The 23,738-nt window shown below is 30.8% G+C and overlaps 1 protein-coding gene across 1 annotated transcript; it reads right to left on the reverse strand.

The window, feature by feature from the left end:
* Positions 1-9,138: 9,138 nt before the first annotated feature.
* On the reverse strand, positions 9,139-11,323 carry LOC136776446 (uncharacterized). The gene is made up of 6 exons (XM_066731978.1): positions 11,317-11,323; positions 10,759-10,968; positions 10,407-10,655; positions 9,798-10,036; positions 9,547-9,706; positions 9,139-9,242 (listed from the first exon to the last, which is right to left on the reverse strand). The coding sequence occupies exons 1-6, from the start codon at positions 11,321-11,323 to the stop codon at positions 9,139-9,141; spliced, it is 969 nt and encodes a 322-aa protein (XP_066588075.1).
* Between the last annotated feature and the right edge of the window lie 12,415 nt (positions 11,324-23,738).

The following is a 23,738-nucleotide window of genomic DNA, read 5'->3' on the forward strand; positions in this document are numbered from 1 at the left end:
TAATACTATATTTAGAATAACGTTGAGCCAATAAATGGTAAATTTTTTATACTATTGCTGATAAACAGTAATTTGGTCCCATGTGTTTTATTTGTTCCAGAATTGCGTGTGCCGCCCCTGGCTATGTTTTACGCCCCCAGCTACGACCAGCGACTGCGAGCCCACGTGACTTGGTGGAGGGGATAGAGCTTGGAAATCAGCCGAAAGTTGCAAACCGTTCCGAGCCCTGAAGTAAGGTTTTTTTACAAATACTAAAACTATTCATGCAATCATGCAATATATGAATTAAATATAATTTTTTGCAGCCGATTTTAATCAAGCATCTAGACGGATTGATAGATTATGTAAGGATCCGGAATTATACTCTTCGAGAAGTAACTTAACAAGTGTTTTCACTACTAAGAGTAATTTAGCAGAAGTTATTCCAGAAAAAGGTAAGATAGTCTCAAAAAAAGAACCGTTTGGATACTACTGATTTATTTATCAAATATTTTAGTTTGATTTAAAAAGTAAATTTTTTGCTCTCTGATAATATTCAATTTTTATGGTTTTCTTTTCTCTAAACTTCCATAGATTCCATATTTTATAATTGCTATTACTTTAAAAATATTAATTAATTCCAATTTAGTTTTAATTATGATATGCATTACTTTTTACGGTGTGCAAGTACCAATAAGCAGTATGTTCAAATTTACTTTAACATAAAACATAAACACAATCTTCATTGATAAAAGTTCCTGCTTAAATTTGAGATGCTAAAAAGTATTTGTCTAAGTATAGTTTAATGTATAATAAGAGATACCTTTAACATTTTTTTTAAAAAATAAGGTAGTAGCTTCTGATTCAGTTTCACTTGCTACGGTGTACTTTTTACTATGCATAAGTACACTATCATTTCAACGAAAGACTTTTAGCAACTTAATTTTAATTCTGATATGCTTATGCTGTATGACCTGTTACGTTGTGTATGTATCAGATCTTTAATATTTGTTGCAAATAATAAGGAAATAGCTTCTGATTCAGTTTGACTTGCTACGGTGTACTTTTTACCATGCATAAGGACACTATCATTTCAACGAAAGACTTTTAGCAACTTAATTTTAATTCAGATATGCTTGTTCTCTATGACTTGTTACGTTGTGTATGTATCAGATCTTTAATATTTGTTTAAAATAATAAGGTAATAGATTCTGATTCAATTTGACTTGCTACGGTGTACTTGTCACCAAGCATGATGCACACATTTATTTCATCGAAAGACTTTTAGCAACTTAATTTTAATTCTGATATGCTTGTTCTCTATGACTTGTTACGTTTTGTATGTATAAGATCTTTAACATTGCTTTAAAATAGGTAATAGCTTCTGATTCAATTTGACTTTCTACAGTGTGCTTATTGCCATGCATAATGCACTTACTTACATCAACAAAAGAATTAAAAATAATAGTTAATTGCTAATATATAAGCTAATATATATTGTGGGATTTATCCCTAAGCATTTGGCTATTCAATAATTATTTAATGACTGCAAGAGCTAGAAACCTAAAAAGATTAAACATAATAAATTTGCCTTATCAAGAGATTCCTAATACAGTGCGATTTTCCATAATTGTTAGTGTGTGCTAGGTGTAAAGTAATTCTCAAACAGTAATCATTTTGAAGTTAGGAGAATTACTTTTTATTAGTGTTAATTATTTTTTAAAACATCGTAATTTTTGGGGATTCTTTTCTTATACAGGGCTATATGACTTCAACGGAAAAATTCGTACAGAATATGTAAAAAAGCAAAGCTTAAGCATCGTTTTGTTCAGTTTTGCTAAACTGTTACCCCCCTCCCCTCCACAACTTCAAAACATGAATGAACAGCTTTAACGAGTAATAAACGACACAGTTAACTGAAAATTCGCGAAGAGTTTAATCAAGTTAGACCTCACTTTATAATTGTTTTAATTATCAAATATATATTATCTATTTAAACTTATTATTAGTAATTTGAACAACTCTCAAAAACCAATTATCCATTGAAATTATCAATTTTCCTTCAACGTATATACAAATATTATTATTGCTTATAGTTTACTTTTGTGGGATATACTCGAAATAATTTTTTAAGCAGTTAGACAACCAATCTATTATATAGTCATATATAAAATCAATAAAACCAGGCCCTTAAAAATGAAAAGATCGAAAAGTTCCAATTATAAGTACGTCAAAAAATACCGAACATTAAAACAAGATAAACAGAATTATTTATCGAGTACGGAAAATGACGAAAGTGATAGTAATGACAATGTTAGTGAAAATAATATACAAAGGATTCAGAACGATCAATTGTTTTGTTCTAAAGAAATTTCTCCATGCAATTACAGTAGTAATATTGATCAAATCGGTAATACAATGGAAGAATTATGTTCTTTAAATTCTGAAGACGCTTATTGTAGCAATGTTAAATTTCAAGAAATCATACCAAACAACAACGAAGTGGATTTTATACAAAGTGCAGATAGTGGTTCATCGATACAAACAGAAAGCGTAAATGATATAGAAACTTCAAGCCGAAGTGTTTTTGAACTTGTCGATTTTTCAGCAAAGCTTCGTGAAATTGTTATTAAAAATATTAATTCCCTAACTAATACATTTCTGTGTCAACTTCTTAATATATTGAGGGAAGAAGGGTACGATTTACCAAAAGATCCTGAAACTTTTTTGAAAACCCATAGAAGAAATAGAGATTATACTATAAGACCTATGTTGAGTCGAAGAGACGAAACTGATGAATTTTGTTATTTAGGAATTGAAAATCAAATTCGAAAAATAGTTAACCCTAAAATATATAATGAAGAAATTATTAAAGTACTAATAAATGTTGACGGTATACCTCTTTATTGATCATCAAGTACACAGTTATGGCCAATTTTGCTACAAATAGTAAGTGACTTTCACATGGAACCATTTGCTGTAGCCATCTTTTGTGGCAAATCCAAACCAAAACATGTTTCAGAATTTTTAAAGAACTTTGTAGAAGAATCAACAAATTTAATAGAGAATAGAATTATAATTGACAATAAGATATATAAATTCGAAATAATAGGTTTTGTGTGTGACACACCAGCACGAAGTTACGTGAAATGTGTTAAAGGCCATGGAGGGTTTTATTCGTGTGAAAGATGTACCGTTAAAGGTAAAACAGTTAATCGCAGAAGAGTATATACAAAAATAAACTGCTCATTAAGAACTAATGAAACGTTCAGAAATAAAAAGCAGCCTCAACACCACCTAGAAGATTTAACATCACCATTGCTAGCTATTCCAAACTTTGATCCAGTTAATCACTTCATTTTAGATTATATGCATTTATTATGCTTAGGCGTAACGAAATATTTATTAAATCAGTGGATTTATGGGAAAAAAGAAATTAGGATAATTAAAAATAAACAAGTTTTATTACAAGAAATTTTAGAAAATATTGTAACTCCGTCGATACCTGCAGAATTTCAAAGAAAGCATTTTCGTATCATAGATTTAGCTCACTGGAAAGCAACACAATTTAGATTTTTTATTTTATACGGCGGTGGAATTATTCTTAAAAACATACTTGATAAAAAACGTTACAAACATTTTATATTACTTTTTATTGCATGCAGAATCTTATGCGATTCTAAATTAATAACTCGTTTAGAAGAAGCCAGGTCTTTATTACAAGAGTTTTTTCTTAAAATTCCCAATCTTTATAGTGAAGATTGTCAAACTATAACTTTTCATAATTTAATACATATTTCGGACGATGTGGCAAATTTTCAAATGCCTCTTACTCAAATATCATCTTTTCCCTTTGAAAGCTATTTAGGTAAATTAAAAAACTTAGTTAGAACTCCACGTGCCCCTTTATCGCAAATTATTCGTCGATTATCTGAAATTGAAAGTACAGCAAGGCCGAAAATGAAATCTTTAGCAGCAATATCGGAATTTAAAATAGATACCAATACAAAGCTTAGTGAAATTACTGTTTTAAAAAATTTGAAATTACATATAGGTTTTATTAGCGTTAGTAAGCCGGATAATATTGTACAATTGAAAAATGGAGAAATTTTTGAAATACACGAAATATTTACTTATAATACTAGCAGTAACATATTGACATTAAACGAAGTATTTAATAATGGAACAATTATAGCCAAAAAAGCAAATAATAAAAAATTATTTAGTTCACAAATTGGTATAATTGAATTGGAGACTAATTATAATAAAGTATTAATGAAAAATGTCTCATGGATAATATTTTATCGAAATGCATAAAAATGGATTTGCATGAAAAATCGTATGCAATAAGATTATTGCATTAAATTGAATTCACTTGATACAGTATAATTTAATTCTTACACCTGTAGATTGTTTACCAATATGAAATTTTTTTTTTTTAAATAATATACTGACTACTTCCTCAGGAAAGGATATAAAAACTGTTGAACGATTATAAATACTAACTACCTTTCAGGTAACTGTTGCTAATAGTTTAATTACTATTGTGGGATTATCCCTTAAGTAATAGTTAGCCATAAACCTAAAATAGTCTTTTATATGTCCTTTTCATTTTTTCGTTACTTATAGGACAATACCGTTTATATCGATCATCTTACCAATATTACTTTAATTTTTTCTTACAGTTAATCAAGTAATTTTTTTATGGCTTCTTTTATGAATTTACAATTATAGTATTAAATAATCATTTAGACATGCTATGCATTGACTGATTGGTCTGAGCTTAATGTACCATCACTATTTTGAAATAAACATTGCAATAGTACATCGAAATAGCTCAGGGGTCAGTACAATATATGTATGCGTTAATAATGTAACACAAACTTAAATTTCATCACCAGAAGCAATATGGATACCACAGGTTCATCTTCAGGAATTGTACCATCGAGAAGACTCTATATAACTCGATTAAATCCTAGAACTAAAAAGGAGGATTTATTAAGAGTTTTTAAGGATTATGGCGCAATACATGCAGTTGTTAGAAGAAAACAAAGTGGAAATACCGCCTTTGTTACATTCCCAACAGCTGATTTAACAACTACCGCTCTGAATAAGGTTCAAGAAACACCGATAGTACTGCATAATCGAACTATTCGTGTATTGCGATCTGACTCTTGGCATGACCTTAATCTGATAGCACCTAGGCAAAGAATTGATCCATTTCCTGGATGGAATCCTCCGGAGGGACCCAAGCTACCACATGAAGTCATTCAAAAGATAGCGTCTTATTTGCCTTATACTGATAGGGCTCGCATGGAAAAAGTTTGTCGTCAGTGGCGTGCTGCAATGCAAAATTCGCATAGGCATATTACCACATTAAATTTGGAAAATTGGCGTTGGTTGAGAAGGAGTGTGACAAAAGAAGCATTTTATTGGTTAATTCAACGCACTGGGGGGAATTTACGTAGAGTAACGTTAAATACAGATTTATCCGCTACGTTACAGCCTCAGATTATCGCCATACTCATGAACAGTGCCAAATTTGTGGAAGAATTAGATTTACTGAAAGTAACTATACGACCGACTGCAATACGAGAGCTCGGAAATGGAATTACATCCTTGAAAATATTTAAATTGGGCAAATGTGATGGGTATATCGATCTAGATCTATATCGAGCCTTTAATAACTGCCAATTGTCGCATTTTGAATCCATCGGAAAAAATATTACTGGACTGGCGTTGATGGGTCTTCGAAATTTAGACACATTACGTTTGGATGAATCTCATGTTAGGAGTTGTCACCTCGTCAATGCTATCCTAGCGTTTCAATGTTTATCTGTTTTGCATATATCTCATCCTAAATATTTTGATAACTCAATTTTACACGCTTTAACTAGTAATGAGAGTCTTGGTGTATCTATGCAAGTTCTTAGTTTTCTCTATTGCAACCCCAAAGGCTCAGAAAATGTTGAGGATATGGATTTTGACGATGACGATGATGGAAATATACAGGATTTTTTTTAGATAATTCCTAACCGACTAGACATTGAAATATCGATTCCACAGAGATTTATCTATGTAACAGACTTCACTGTACAATTTTGCGGATGGGTAGACAACATTTTTATAGGACAAATAGGGGAATTTATGCGTTATTTAAAAAGTTTAGATATAACTGGATGCACTAACGTAAGAGAACAGTTCGCTCTAGAACCTTTGGGCTCGTTAAGTAATCTAGAAACTCTAAATATGAGCTTTCTTCATATTAGCGTTGGTGCATTATTCTTAAGAGAATTGCGCAAATTAAAAACCGTCGTCTGTAGGGATAACAAAGGCATAATCGATATTGACATTTGCGAAGCAATAGCACACTGTAAAGATTTGGAAATTTTGGACCTTGAAGGATGCTATAATATAACAAGAGAGACAGTTGGATGTATACAGACAGTACTGCGGGGAGATCCTAATGATCATCCTATCCGAATATACCTAGGAGGAACTTCTGCAAGATCTCACAGACGGGATCGCTTAATGCTACATGTCCATATTGATTATCAGCGCCATTTTTCCAATCCTTACGAACGTCAGGGGCGACAGTATTATTTGTAAAAAGGAAAGACTATTACGTCTCATAACGAAATTTTTTCGATCTTTTTTTTAGTGTAACAAATTACTTAATTATTATTAATTGTAGGACCTTCCCTAAAGTAATTGTTACGCTACACGTTAAAAGCAAAAGAGATACTGTTTTATACTTTATTATTTATAGTTTAAATTAATTTTATATTAGCCGTCGTTGCCTGGCTAGTAAATACTAATAGCTTGCTATTGTGGGATTTTCCCTAAGTGTTGCTATGTCAGGTATCGAAATTGATTAATTCTTCATTATAATTTTTGTAATGATTCTTTCCTTTTCAAAATTCTTCATTTTTAAATTAATGAAATTAGTTTAAACGAAGCGTAGCAGCAATAGTGTGAATGAGTGTGTGCGTGTGGGACTAAGCGTTGGAAACAATGAGAAAATTAACTATTAATTATTATTATTATACTAGCATCGTTAGATTTTGTGTACTTTAAGAATAATTTGGTTATGACAGTTACTAATTGTGAGGTTTGCACTAGTAACTGCTGACTGACTGATCTAACAGATGAATTGTTGACTCGAAAACAAATGTTACTTAGAAGTTATGTGTAAGTATATTACTACCGTGAAAATTAAAAAAAAACACATTTTTAAGGGCTTCTGAAAACACTATAATATTCCAAGGATTAACAAGTTATGCATCTTTTTTTAATTCAAGGGCGAAGGGCACATTATACGAAATTTGACACCCTCTTTATGTAAGAAGCTTTTATTATAACCTTTCAATTGCCATTAGTTGGAGGTTCGTAGCTTTGCTATTTCTCGAGATATAATATTTTTAATAATCCACATTTTAAATACCGTTCGTAGGACATGCCCTTCGCCCTTGAATTCAAAACAATTGCATAACTCTTAAATCTCCACAATATTACAGTGTTTTCAAAAGCTCTTTTCAAAATTCGCAATATTAAATTAAAGGTTCCATTTAAAACGTCCAAGATGACCTTGCCCTGATTTTGTCGACGCCAACCAAGGTTAAATTGTTAAGATCGGTAAATAGATCTCTTTCAGCATTTTAAACAGTATTTTTTGACATTTTTGCGGTTTCCGTAGATTTTTCGGCATCCTATATAAGTCTTATATCAATTTTAAACCTTTTCCACTTATTATTTTTTATTAGATTGTGTAAACCAAGAAGTCGTAGTACAAGATACAGATAAAAGTCTGCATGACAAATTGGATGAATTAAAGCAAGAATTTAAAACTTTAAGTAAAGCTGTTACAAATTTTCAAAGAAGCATGAAATATGATCTGGAACAGAAACTTAATGAAATAGTAGACAATATGGTAAACTTGGATGGCTTGAGAGAAAAAGGAGAAACTTTGACTAAATGAAAATCCAAAATTGGAGTAAATCTACCTATTAAAACCTATAATGACTTTGTTGAATTTGATTTGGCTCTTGCAAGTGATGAAAAACGTGATGCATTTGTAAGGAAAATGATTTGAAACATGTTTATTTGTTTTTTTTTTATGTATGTATTAATGATAAATAAATTCACAGAAACTATGGATTAAAATAATGCAAAACACAACAAAAAATGTTAAGGATGCAGTTTCAAAAACATTAGGAAGTTTACTTGCCAAAGATGTCCAATTAAAATATAGTGGATGTGGACGACAGATTAAAGGCAAGAGGAAAAGAAAACTTTAGTGTCACTAAAACATTTGAGATTTTATGTGGTATGTATAAATAATTACACCTAATAATGTTTATTAGCATTTTCAACATTCAATATACAAATATCTATATATTCCCAGTAAACACAATCATATTCAAATAATATTCAGTAAATATTCTCAAAGAATATTGATAATATTCTTATTTGATTCCAATTAAATGAAAAAAATATACCTGAAATATTACATAAATGTTTAAGTGGCACTCTTTGAAATATTCAATAGCAAGGTAGAGAATATTCTTTTAAGGAACATTTGAATGTTTTTAGAATATTTTAAGAATGTTCATAGGACTTTCTGGAAGAATGATTATAGACTATTTAAAAATAATGTTAATTGATCAAGAATTAAAAGTTTAAAAAATTACAAAAAAAATTTATAATGCTCCATTCTCATAAACATTGAATTGAAAATATTTATAGATATTTAAAATTTAATGTGCAGTGAGACAAAACATAATAAACTTTGCTAACAATTTTTTAAATTCCTTTTCCCTCAATTGCTATTATTTCTTACAATATTTCTTAAACATTCTTGCATTTATTTAAATACTGTTATTTAGTATTTGTGTGTGTGTACAAAGTAAATATAAAATAAATATATCTGAAATGTATTTAACATTTATTCTTAGTAAACCTTTATAAATGTATATATATATTTATATATATATAAATATAAAATATAAAAACAGTTATTTATACATGCCACGTATAATATTTTTTCGCACAAGTAGGAAAATTCCATCTTTCGATCATAGCAAATAATAATGCTTCTTGTCATATAACATGTAATCTCTAATTATATAGAACTTCAAAATAAATACTTATTATTGTTAATCAGTCCTCCTTCGGTTTTCTAAATTTAGCTTTAACAAGCCATCCCTTTAGCACGCTTTCGATTTCTGAGAGTGTTGTTGTTCGGTGCGTCTTTTGTATGGCGTCTATAAAATAAATATATTAATTAACAAACTTATATTTACTAAAACCGCGATAAGCTCTCAAATAATTTATTACTTATAACTGAATTTTTTTTATAATTTTCTATGTAATGTGAATATTTGTGTGTAAGTTAGATCATATGTTTTATTGAATTTACTTTCAATTATCTTAATGATTTTGGAATTTTAAGAGCCTTGACTATCAACATATTTTTGACGTAAGGATAAAAACCTATTCCACATTGTTCATCATCATATTACTTATTAATATTTACAATAAGTAATTTATAAAAATAAATATTTTCACCTGTAATCACAATTGCAATACGTAAAATGGAGAAGTTATTTTTTCCTTTAAAGCCGACCCAACTGTATTGTTCAGCTACTTCGTTCGAAAGGATCTTGATCATAATACGTTTAGCCATATGCTTATATGTAACACCACCAATTTTTGTCAATTCTCGTGTCTAAAAATTGCAAAAATTGAAGCACCAAATTATTTTTGTTGTATCAAACATAACTAATTATATTTCACGTGTTATGTTATGTAATATTTACCAATATTAACTTGTTGTTAGTGTTGTCTAAATAATCTTCTAAACATTGTAAATCAGCAATAGTCTTTAAAGGAAAATCAAATTTGTTCAAAACACTTTCAGTTTCAGTCACAGCAACATCATTTTCATTATTTCTTTGCAAGTACCGAAGAATTACTTGAATATCTTCCCACATTTGGGATTGACGAAGATTAAGTATTTGCAACTGACGCAAAACTAGTTTTTCAAATGATCCATTATCTATAAAATATTATTTTTAATTAGTATATATATATATATCGCAATTGTACGTTAAATATTAGAGTGCGTATCATGTTATGTAAATATGGAACATTTGTGTATATGTTATTGTTCTTAAGTAAACTATAAGTTTTTATTTTGTATATCCAATTATTTAATGTAGCTGCCTAAATTTATAAAAATTTAATAAATAGTTTATATATCAATCCAAATTAAAACTGTTAAGTGTTCTATATTTGCATTATTATTCACAGCCTCTACTAAACATATAATTATATATATATAAGCTGCTTACTATCAAAGATCCTTAGACTCTCAGGAGCTTCGATAAACCTTGAATTATAATTCTTTTCTGGTATCAATAACTTACCTTTATTATTATTACATTGTTGCAATTGTCCTGCCGAACTAGTATTGGGCCTCAGATTTAAACTGTCATTAAAAACATTGTCCTCTACATTTCCATAACTGACATTCGTCTGCGTTAAAGATTTTGCATGAACTGTGTCATGCAACATTTGACAACTGGTACTGGGCTGCATCTTGAAACGTTCATGCAAGTTGCTATTTCCACAGCTTGCAGAATTATTATTCGATTGCACTAATCCATCATTGTTACCTAGTTGATGAAGAAATTTAATTAATACTTGTCCCATAATAATGAAAACAAATGTATATGTAAAAAAAATCCCTTAAATCAAATATTATAAAACAAATAATACCTGCTTCTTCTGAAATTAATGGAAAAGACATATTAATATCTGCAGCCTCATTTTCATCTTCATTTGAAGTATTCGTTGATTCAATATCACCCTCCGTGCTTTCATAAAGAAATTTTTTGGCCTTCCTCAATCTTTTCCCTTCTAAATCTGAGGCAAGGTCAGATGTATCTTCGGCAGCAGCAGCCTTTGACTTAGCCTTCAGTAAGTTTTCTACAATTAAAGATGTAAAATAATACAATTTGTCCAGATCAATTAACTCAGTAATGTAAATTATTGTTAGCATGCACTGTTTTAGAGAATTAAGGACTAACACAAAACCAATGGGAAATATCTTGCTATTAGGAGTAATAATCTTGTGCAATTTATTATTATAGTTATATAATATTTATTAATTTTCACAACAATTTATGCAGATTTGTGGCTTGAAACTTAATTGTTAAATATGTAATCCTATAAATATTAACAAAATGAAAATATTATTTAGGATTTTTCTATTGCTAATTACAATTAAGAAATATTTACTATTATTCTAAAACATTTGTATATATAACTCCTTACCATACATTTTTTCATTTCCTAATCTTCTAATTTTATGCAAACTCCATGTTCCGAATACCGGATCCTCGCACTTTTTAATAGCTGCATTCAATTTTATTGCAGAGTATGGTGGCCAGTAACAAAGTTTACCCTGAATCCAGTTAATTGGTACAGCCTCAACTTGGTTTTCATTAATGAAATGAACGACAGCCCAGCCCATTATATAGATGATGCTAATAATTGTGAAGAAGAGGAAAAACTACATAGTTGTTTTTATTTGGAAAAATTACCATTTTTGAAGAAATGCTATTAACAGGCCAAACTGATAAATCACCGAGATCTTTTATCGCATAAATATCTAGAACTGTTGATTGAAATGGTTGACTTATAAAGCTGCTTACATTCTTAAATTTTTTTCCAATTACAAAGTAATTATTATCTTCCGTTGCAAAATTTTCAATTAACACAATGCTATTATCCTTTAATAAGCAGCAATTATCACCGAGTCTTGCAGTAAATGTAATATTATCAAAAACCAGTTTCTTAAATTGTTTAGAAAAATTTCTGACTGGCAGAGGACCATTATGATGTTCTTGTATCATCTTCAAATTACTTTTTTCCGAACATATATTTGCTAAGATATTATCTGCTTCACTAATGCGATTTATAAGCTGAACCAAAGGAAGGCTAGGTTTTCTAATTAATTTTCTCAAATGTTGTAAGTAATTTTCAAATGGAAATGCACTATATCGTTCTAAATTTCCATAAAGTTTACAATCATTAACAACGTGAATTAATCCATGTACATTATGTGATATATATTCTGCCCCGTAAATATTTTTAAAATTACTTACAAAGTATATTAATAAGGAATGTGCATATTGAGAATATTTTGCAAATAAATCAGCATGGAGTAATATTCTCATAGCAATATGCAAAGATAGGAAATGTAAATATTTATCTTGTGATAAAATTTCTTTTAAAATGACTGGTCCACAATATAGCATAAAAAATCTGAACTCTGTTGCCTTCCATCGATTAATTTCTTCTAAAGAGCGTGTTTTTCGTACAAAGTCAGATGGGATAAAAGATCTTATTTCAATGAGGTAATTTGAAATCTGTTGTACGCTACTTTTTGATAATTTGTTTGAAGGAGGTCCTGCTATCCATATGTTTAACATTAACTTTTTCATCACACCAAGGCACACCAGATGCATGTACTCTAAAGGAAAACTGTCAATCATGTTAATAGATGGTATTTCTTCTAAAATTGAATATCCTGTATGATGTTGCGCTTGAACTCTATTTCGGAAACTCTCATCGGTTCTTAAGACTACATTATCACTTTTAGGATAACACACTCTTCCTTTTATATACTGTCCTTTTTGCATACATTTAGTACATGCAAAGTATCCAGTATGACCTTTACAGCGAGTAATAAGTGACTTTGCAGGCGCATCACAAATGAATGCCTTAATTTTAAAAGGTATAGTACCCTTTTGACATATAAAACCTTCTGACAATTTTTTGACTTCATCTACAAATTCTGATAAAAACTCGTTTATATTGCTAGGTTTTTCATTACCATGGTAGATACCTATTACAGACACACAATAAGGATATTCATACAACGAACATAAGATTGGGTATATTTGACTGTTGGAGCTTTTACTTAGAGGTAATCCATCTATATTTATCAATAAATTAATTTGGTCTGGATGCTTATCAATAACAGCAATAATTTTTTCAACCGCAGATTGAATTCCTATATGCGAATACATTCCTGAGCTTACATATCTACTGATTATTTGTCGAGGGGTGTGCAGCAGTGTTCTTGGATCACGTGGTAAACTCAATTCAGTACTTGAATTCAATAATATCAACAAATCACGTATAGCATTATGAGTAATTTTATGTTTTATAGCCCATAATCTAAATCCATTTCTGAAATTAGTACTATTTTCTTCTATATTATTTTCCACATTTATTGGAACCTCATTATTAATATTATTTTCAGAGTGATCAGAAAGATTGCAATCACCTGCTATTGCAGTTGCAATTGTAACATTGTAATCAGTTGAACTTATATTTGTACATTGCTGAATTTCTATTTCACAATTTGTATTCTTTTCTTCATAACTGATGCTGTTACTACTCATGGATGGCTTATTTTCACAGTTGTTGATCAAACTTTCAGATAATGTTAAACATAATTCTGTTCTCATTTTTACTCTTCGATAGAAAGCTGATTTTGATATGGTACGCTTCATTTTAAGATATTTATATTGGTGAAAAATGCAAAGACATATACTTATTTTCAGATTTCAATTTAAACAGCAAGCTTCAAATTTAATGAGAACAATTGCAATATTCAATCCCTGGATTAAAATATACCTGTAGAGAAAATATATAGACAATTGATGCAATATCAATTTATGCCTGTTAATATCATGACTATTTTTAAGTTCTTAAGTAATATATGAATTATAAGAAATTATAAATGAACTTACCAACATTGAAAAAATGTAACAAAATTTACCAGTTTATAAACTTTTATTTAATTAGCAGCAACTGTAGTAGCAGTCATTCACTGAAAACCACAAATGATTTAAACTGATTTAGTAACCGTCACCACCATAATTACCGTTATTGTTAACGTGGTAAAATTAGAAAATTGACAATGTGTATATAATGTTATACATAGATATATTCTGATGAAATGTTTATATATGGAGCTTTAAATTATGTCGGAATAGGAATAAATGAGCATTCCTTAAATGACAAATGTTAGCTGAACTCTCCCTGTACTATCTTCATTGCAGGAAGGCTAACTCTACATAAGTTTTCACCCAACATCAAAAAGTCACTTATGAAAACTAGTCATTATCATTGAGTAATTAAACTATTATAGATAGTAATGATGATAAGAAGTGTTACAGTTGTATCAAACCATCAAACTATATATACTAGCGCCATCTTAAAACATATTCTAACTATAGCAAATTCTTCAATATTCTATTCAGAATATTCTCTAAATATTTAGTCATAATTCCTTGAAGAATATTCTAAATAAAGAATGTTTACACTATTTTGGAATATTCAGAGAATATTCTGTGTTTACTGGGATTCTTTCAGAAGTTCTTGTTGATATTCATCACACTAATCCAGGGGAGATCAAAACTGCAGTTAGCAAATGGCTTTCAGGAGCATGCGATAGAGAAGGTGGAAAAAAGCTGCGTTCGTAGAAAGTTGTGGCACAGTTCAACAATTCTGATTTTATATTTTGTTCGATGTATTACCTTAAATAACCTAATGCGAGGGAGTGGGAATTTGTTATAAAAAATACTTGTTATATACTTGTTATTCCCCATACAAATTTGAATCACATACCTTAACAATAGTAACAACCCACCATCATACCTTAATAATAATGATGTACGTGCCTTTCACCTCTCAGTACTGCAACTTGTACACACCATGCCCTTTTTGAGAAAATATCATCCATTATCTGTAACAAAAGAAAAATATCACCACAAAATTAAGTAACAAAAATATAAAGTGAAACATAATGTACATTACAGTTATATAAATTTACCTCATAAAATTGCCATTGTCGCCTATCGTTACCTGATTTATTATTATAGTCCTTTACTGATTTGTATGATTTTTTTAAGCTACGTAATTTTGCTGAACACTGTGGCCCTGTTACTGGAATATCTCTTTTATTAAACATTTTAGCAATAATCTCCCATACTTTTTTCCGAGGACATTTTCCATTATTTAGTTTACTTTCCATTTGCTTGTAAGTTTCTAACCCAAAAAAACACTTTCGTGTAAAAAAATGACTGCAAGTAATTAAAAGTGATTCCACTGAAAAAAATAACCTATAAGACCAAATAATTATTAAACTCAAATGTTACTTTAAAAATTTCTAGGTAAATATATTTCCACACATCAAACATCAATACTTTTACAATAAAAAATAATACATTAAAAACGAAATATAGCAGAAAAAGAATTTTAGACAAAAATATCTGAAAAAGCATACTTTACAGTTAAATATTTCAGAAAAGGAAATAGTTCTTCTGGTTGCTTAATAAATATATCTGGCAACATAAAGCATGAAGATCAAATAAATTAGGCAAGTAAGTCAATCAATCGGCAACATAAAGTATTGAGATCACATAAATTCAAGCAAGTAAATGAATGAATAATTAATTATTATATAATTTTTGTATACGTACACAGTGGGAAGTTGAATCGTGTGTGGTTTCAAATACAGTGTAGTATATCATTTTCCAAGTTAAATTACAGAGTGAAGCTAGCTAAACCACCCACGATTCAATTTCCTACTGTGTACTACTTGCCCGAACGGGCCAAATGTGTACTGCAGATGATAGTTCAAAGTGCAACTGATGAAGACTCAAATATACTTTACACTTATCGGCCCATCCGGGCAAGTAGTACACAGTAGGAAATTGAATCATGGGTGGTTCAGCTAGCTTCACTCTGTAATTTAACTTGGAAAATGATATACTACACTGTAGGTAAAACCACACACGATAAAACTTCCCACTGTGTGCTTATACAAAAATTATATAATAATTAATTATTCATTCATTTACTTGCCTGAATTTATGTGATCTCAATACTTTATGTTGCCGATTGATTGACTTACTTGCCTAATTTATTTGATCTTCATGCTTTATGTTGCCAGATATATTTATTAAGCAACCAGAAGAACTACTTCCTTTTCTGAAATATTTAACTGTAAAGTATGCTTTTTCAGATATTTTTGTCTAAAATTCTTTTTCTGAAATATTTCGTTTTTAATGTATTATTTTTTATTGTAAAAGTATTGATGTTTAATATGTGGAAATATATTTACCTAGAAATTTTTAAAGTAACATTTGAGTTTAAAAATTGTTTGGTGTTATAGGTTATTTTGTTCAGTGGAATCACTTTTAATTACTTGCCGTCTTTTTTTTACACGAAAGTATTTTTTTGGGGGATCTCAGAACTTTTTGTAATATTTTAAAGTTATGTGAATAATATATTTATAAATTTATTTGTGAAAATAAAACGAAAAATAGTAAACTTTTGGAGATACATCGGTTAATGAAAAATTAAAATGGTGAAAGATCTGCTTATTACAACAACTTTCTATCCTCATTAACATTAGTCACCAAAAGTTTTTGTAAGTTATAATGTTTTATCTGCATATCTTTACGCAAACATGTAACTGCTTAGCCAATTTCCCCCTATTATAGATGCTCCTTCTTCTTTCTGAAATAACCTGTAAATAAAACAAAATTTTAATATAAACAATGCTAATTAAAAGAAAATTTGCTTGGATTAATTTTGGATACATATTAAACAATATAATTTTCTTTCAATTGTTGCTTTGCTACCTAAAGCTCAAGTCATACATAATAGTTCCCAGACTTACTATTTAAATATACATATACAACAATTAATGACAATTTTAAATGATGAAAGATCTACTTAATACTAAAACCATCTATCTTCAATAGTTAGGCACTAACAGTTTACGTATGTTAAAATGTTTTATATGCTTATCTTTACGCAAATATGTGACAGCTTAGTCAATTTTCCACCATTGTAGATGCCCCTTCTTCTTTCTACGATAACCTGTAAATAAGATAAATTTATAATATAAAAAAATGCTATTTAAGAGAAAATTGGTTGGAATTAAAATTGGATACGTATAATAAAATATATTTTTTCTTTCAATTGTTACTTTGCTACTGAAACTTCATCTCAAACATAATAGTATCCAAGCTGACTATTTAAATATACATACACAACAATTAATGACAATTTTAAATGATGAAAGATCTATTTATTACTTAAACCTTGTATCTTCAATAATTATAGGCACCAGCAGTTTACGTATGTTAAAATTTTTTTCTGCATATCTTTATGCAGATATTTGAGAGTTTATCCAATTTTCCACTATTCTAGATGCTCCTTCTTCTTTCTGACATATTCTGTAAATAAGACAAATTTATTATATAAATAATGCTACTTAAGGGAAAATTGGTTTGAATTAAAATTGGATATGTACGTATTATACAATATAATTTTCCTTTTAATTGTTGCTTTTTTACATAAAGCTCATCTCAAACATAATATAATTGAATAATTTTATAATATCCACAAATGGCTCATACTCAACATACAGCTGCTGGATAAAATTATTTCTACTCTTTTTTTCCATTCGGGTGCTTGTTGTTGCATTATTTAAGAATATATTGCCTGGTAATCATTTTATAAGAATATAATAACAATACGAGAGGCTATGAACCGAAAATGTGATAATATTTAAATTTCCGCTACTTGCAGGTCACAAATTAAATTGAAATAAGTATCTCAATATTACTGTATTAGAGTTTATTGATAAGCACCATGTATCACCATATACCAAACCGAATTCTCCAACATAATCTGAAATTAATACAAAAAAATATATCTGTAAAAACATGAATATGTATTTATAAATTTTAATATTTTTGTCTTACAATTTTATAGATCTTACACAGTGTAAAATACCAGGCCTCTTTTTAGTCGAAATCTAAATTTATCATCCCCCGTAGCATTGTCTAATTGAATGATTTTCTAATATCCATAAATGGCTCATACTCTACATAATCAACCGATAGCAAAATTGGCTCAAATGATGTAAAAATGACTGGAATTCTTGTCATAATGACGTCATCTCGACCAATCTTGCTACTGGGGCAGCTCCTGGATACAATTTGATAACTTCTACTTTATTTTCCCATTGCGATACTTGTTGTTGCATTTTTGAAGAATATATTACCTGCCAATCATTTTATAAGAATATAATAACAATAGTTTAAAATATATGTTGGTATATGACTGCATATAAGTATATAAAAGTACTTATATATATTCAATTTTTAAACGTACGTACAAACCAAGTTAAGGCCAATTTAAATGATGAAAGAAGATTTATTTTGTTAATACAACCTTCTAACCTCATCGAAATTAGTCACAAACAGTTACTGTATGTCAAATTATTCTTTCTGTCTACCTTTATGTATATATCATTCTCATCGATCTTCGATTATTCCAACTATTTCTTGCATATTTCCAAAACAATCTGCCATTTAGGAAACAATAATCATATTCACTAACATGTATAACAGAAAGACTAAGACTGAATTAAATCTAAATATTAATTGTTAAATGTTATTTACCTTCTAATTTGTCCATCGTAATCTATTATATCTGATCTAAATAACCTGAGTAAGCTTGAAGTATATGCTGGTATATAACTGCGTATATAAATATATACAAATATCTAGATTCAATTTTTAAACATACGTACAAACCAAGTTATGGCAAATTTAAATGATGAAAGAAGATATATTTATTAATACAACCTTCTAACCTCATTAAAATTATAAGTCACAAAAGATCAATGTATGTTTAATTCTTGTTTCTGCATACCTTTATATATGTAATCTGTTCTATCTGCCATTCGTTCATCGGCTTTCTGCATTTTGCTAACACAATCTGTAATTTTGAAAACCCATACTATAATAATAATATTGATAAACACATTTAATATTAAAACTTAGTAAATAAAAATCAGATATTGAAAAATGTTATTTAACTTTTAATTTGTTTTTCAAGATGCATTGAAACTAATCTAAATAATTTGCGTATTAAGGGTTATAGATTATACCACAACTATTTTCCTTGTTTTGGCATCATTTTGTTACAAATTACTTTATTAATTAGAATGTGATGAGCGTTTATAAACGCATGGTTTTCTATTAGTCACTCTATTTCCTGTAACCTATAAAACAAAGAAATCACAAAGTACCATTGCTCAAATATTTAAATATTTGTTCTAACAAACAATACTTATCTAATTGTTTTCTGGATCACTGCCATATAATTGATGCATCCAAATTTTAACTATGAATTCACGTGGAAAACTCACGTGCGAATCATACTAACAAAACGAACACTTCGATGGATACTACATCCCGAGTGCGAATTTACGATTGGTTATTGCTTGGCGAAGCCTTGGCACCGGTCTTCGGAGACTTGGCCGATGCTTGGCAAACAATATTGGACATGTGCAGAAATGATAAGATCGGCAACAGCTTGGTTCGGTTACTCAGCCAATGGTTGTCTGGCAATACTGGCACAAGCTAAGTATCAAGGCTGGCCCAGAGACATTTTCGAAGTCAGGCTTTTCCTTGGCAAACAATATTGGACATGTGCAGAAATGATAAGACCGGCAACAGCTTGGTTACCGATACTAAGCCAATGGTTGGCTAACAATAGTGGGCCAAAGATAATTTCGAAGTTAGGCATTTCCTTGGCAAACAATGCTGGGAATTGCCAGAATTAATAACACTGGCCAAAGCTTGGTTACCATTACTAAGTCAATGGTTGTCTGACAATACTGGTCCAAGGATAATTTCGAAGTTAGGTTCTTCCTTGGCAAACGACGCCGGAAATTGCCCGAATTAATAACACCGGTCAAAGCTTGGTTACCATTACTAAACCAATGGTCGTCTGACAAAATTGGTCCAAGGATAATTTCGGAGTTAGGTTCTTCCTTGGCAAACAATGCTGGGAATTGCCAGAATTAATAACACTGGTCAAAGCTTGGTTACCATTACTAAACCAATGGTCGTCTGACAAAAGTGGTCCAAGGATAATTTCGGAGTTAGGTTCTTCCTTGGCAAACAATGCTGGGGATTGCCAGAATTAATAACACTGGTCAAAGCTTGGTTACCATTACTAAACCAATGGTCGTCTGACAATACTGGTCCAAGGATAATTTCGGAGTTAGGTTCTTCCTTGGCAAACAATGCTGGGGATTGCCAGAATTAATAACACTGGTCAAAGCTTGGTTACCATTACTAAACCAATGGTCGTCTGACAATACTGGTCCAAGGATAATTTCGGAGTTAGGTTCTTCCTTGGCAAACGACGCTGGAAATTGCCCGAATTAATAACACCGGTCAAAGCTTGGTTACCATTACTAAACCAATGGTCGTCTGACAATACTGGTCCATGGATAATTTTGAAGTTAGGTTCTTCCTTGGCAAACAACGCTGGAAATTATTGTCAGAATTATTGGCAATAACTTGGTTACCAATTCTGAACCAAGATTGTTTTTAATTGAGAAAACTGGTCCATGTTCCACTCTAAATCCAACCTTAATAATTCTTCTTCTATATTAGTCTTTACTAAAATTTTATAACTGGGTAGTACTTGACTAGAAAAGAATCACCAATACTGAAGTGCCATTATTGTTTCGGAGCTAATTATTTTTTAAATTCCAATTATGAATTTCATTCCTTCTATTGGGTTGACAACTAAGTAAATCAGAAAAGTATAAAATATAAGTATACGAAATAAAGTCAGATTTAGTTAACATTTCATTTATTATGTATAATTTTATACATAATAAGAAATACATCCCAGAACAAACGAAAATTTAGAATCTTATTCTTTCACTACGCTTCACTTTAATCAGTTTCTTTAATAATTTAAATAGGAAAATGTTAATAGTAACGGCATAGTAACGCTTTAGGGAAATCCCACAATAGCAAGTTGTTAGCAATTACTTGCAAGGGCTAACGTAAATTTAACGATTTTACATTTTTTTCTCGCTGTACATACATAAGTCAATAATTGTTTAATATGAAGCGTAACAAATGCTTAGGGACAAATCCCACAACAATATATGTTAGCAATTTCTCACCTTCTTACAACATTCAATTAACATAAATAAAATGTTCTTATCTTTTGTTATTTAAAAAATGCTTAACATTAGTTAATTTAATACAGTCTTTTGAATAAAAATTTTAAAGTTTATAATACTTATGTTTACATTAATATAAAATCAAGAGGAAGATCGCAAAATTACTATTTCAATGAAGTAGAAAAAATGCTTAACTTAAATGCAAAATAAAGAGATCTATATGATTTTATGCAAAGTAAAGCAACAGTAGATTATAGAATAATATAAAAATATGTTCTTGCGTCTCATTTTTAATTTTCGCACTTAAAGAGGAGGACGCTTGGAGCGAGTGTGCAAGAGCGATTGGGTGTATTGTTTTCTTGTGTGTGTGTTGCGTGTGAGTAGTCAGTCGTGCGAGATATGAAGTTAAGGATGGACGTGGCGGTTCTGAACATGCGATAAACGTAAAGGAAGGACAGAAGGAAATAAGGAAAGGAAGGAAATAAGGAAAGGAATGAAATAAGGAAAGGAAGGACATATGGAAAGGAAAGACAGAAGGAAAGGAAGGAAATAAGGAAAGGAATGAAATAAGGAAAGTAAGGAAGGAAGGAAGGAAGGTTAACTCTCTTATCAATTACACACGGGTAATTGAAATATTAGCATCTTCTTCTGGTTTATCGGTAAAAAGCATTGATGATACTAGTCATTCTGACGATGAGTTAAAGTCTGGTAATTTTCATAACTTTTTACAAATTTTAATGTTGTAACTTTTATTTACTGATATTTAAAAAATATTATAAACTTTTTACTTCTCTTACAGTAGAATTATTATCAAAGCGACAAAAGGTGACTGCCAAATCCCTCTTTGCAAAGCGGCTAAAACAAAAAGAAATGCACGAGGTGGCAAGAGAAAGGAGGCATAAGGAAAAATTGGAAAGCAATGAAAAAATGATCACGGTCCTTCAAAAACTATTAAAAACACCAAATGCCAAATATTAGATATATTTTATAAGAATGTTAATTTATACCTCAACTTAATTAAAACAAAAGTTCATTTAACAAGCTACAATTAGAAAGTAGTAGGAGATTTATTCACCTATTAGTTTAAGAATAAGAGTTATGTGATGAGTGCAGTATTATTAAAAGTTAAAAACTGTGATTCTAGCATAGGTATGCATAAAAGGTGTTAATTTGCATAAGTGTAAGATGTTTTAAGCATTGGTTAACTTTGAACGTTATACTTATTTTTATAAACTTTAATATGGATGTTATACTACTTTATTTCTAAATAAAAAAAAAAAAATTTCATAAATTGGTTTAATTTACTTCGCAAAATGGATGAGAAGATATGTGTTAGCATATAATTTAAAATACATTTATCTATAAACATCTCCTTTTAATACTTAAATGCTCTATACGTAGCTATATATTGTAACCCTTTGGAAGGAATTCCGGGTTAAAATAATTAACTAAAAGGTCCGAGACACTTATTTATTTGAACTAAGCATAACAACAACAAAAAACTACACTAAATCCCGAGGGGGAGAGGCCTCCCGCGATGTCCTGGCACACTTATTATACGAAGCACTGATTTCACTAACGAACTAAAGGAAAAAAGGGGGGGGGGAAATTCAGGGAAAGCGGCGGGCGAAAAGCGAGAAAGGGAGAGCACAAAAGGGAAAGGAAGAGGTCGAGGAAATTCCACCGCGGCTCCGACGGCGACGTCCAGCGATTCCACGACGTCCGCCACGAGAAACTCCACCAAAACTTCGTCGAAACAATGGCTGGGGCCTGCAATATCGAAATCCGACGTATTCCGATATTTGCAGCGACGACCCAACTCTCTACACAAATCCATGTACGGTTGCTCCAGAGGTAGAACAAGGTGTAGTCTGGTGTAGTCCGAATTGACACTTTTTCCTTCGTTCTTCGTGTCATTCCCCTCATTCCGGGGGTTCCAATTCGGCATAGTTACGATCGGGATCCAGGGACCAATCACTGATTAGGTATGGATCCGCGATCCATAATTCTCGCCGTTCCGGCTAATTACTCCTATGCTTCGCGTGCTAGCTGGCTTGCTAGCTCCTGCGCGAAGATCCTGCGTGGTCGTCCTTAGCAGCAGACGACACGATGGCTTCGTGGCTCGGCGGCGGGGCGATGCGGTGCGGGGTCGGCGAGTCGTGGTTCGGGGATAGCGCAGGCAAGGGGGAACACAGCTAGGCGCGTGAGGCGTCAGCGCGGCAAGGAGAGGGGACGGGACTCGCTGCTAGGCGCTCACGGCGCGAAGCGCGGTAAGGGGAAGGATAGAGCGACGCGTAAACATACGCGGACGGTACAATTGGTGCGAGGGAGATAGACTTATGTGGGTTTAGCACGGGTTAGAAAAGGATAGAGGGACAACAGTTTTCAAGCTCTTGTTGGAGCAGAGGAATCGGTCTTATAAACTACTAATAAAATTTATCATTGGGAATATAATATTTGATTCTAATTGAGCTACAACCTAAAAACATTCGCTCAATCCTCAATAATACCATGTTCCAAAAACAGTTACTCTCCTTCCGTGGATGGCAATTACAATATCCCTTAAGCGGGTAACTACATTACCATCACACGGAAGGTTCATCTATGTTCACTCACTCACTCACAAGCATAATCAAGGGGACGGGAGGTACTAAGGGGGAGACAA

This window comes from Prorops nasuta, unplaced genomic scaffold, assembly GCF_024137725.1.
Source record: "Prorops nasuta isolate Cenicafe-Biocafe unplaced genomic scaffold, Cenicafe_Pnas_1.2 PNAS00009, whole genome shotgun sequence".
Classification (NCBI taxonomy): Eukaryota; Metazoa; Arthropoda; class Insecta; order Hymenoptera; family Bethylidae; genus Prorops; species Prorops nasuta.

Coding starts and splice junctions, on each gene's coding strand:
- LOC136776446 (XM_066731978.1), bottom strand. Junction 10,037..10,406: donor ACAATGTAATAATAATAAAG/GTAAGTTATTGA, acceptor AATATTTTATAG/ATAATGGATCATTTGAAAAA. Junction 9,243..9,546: donor TATTGCAATTGTGATTACAG/GTGAAAATATTT, acceptor TTTATTTTATAG/ACGCCATACAAAAGACGCAC.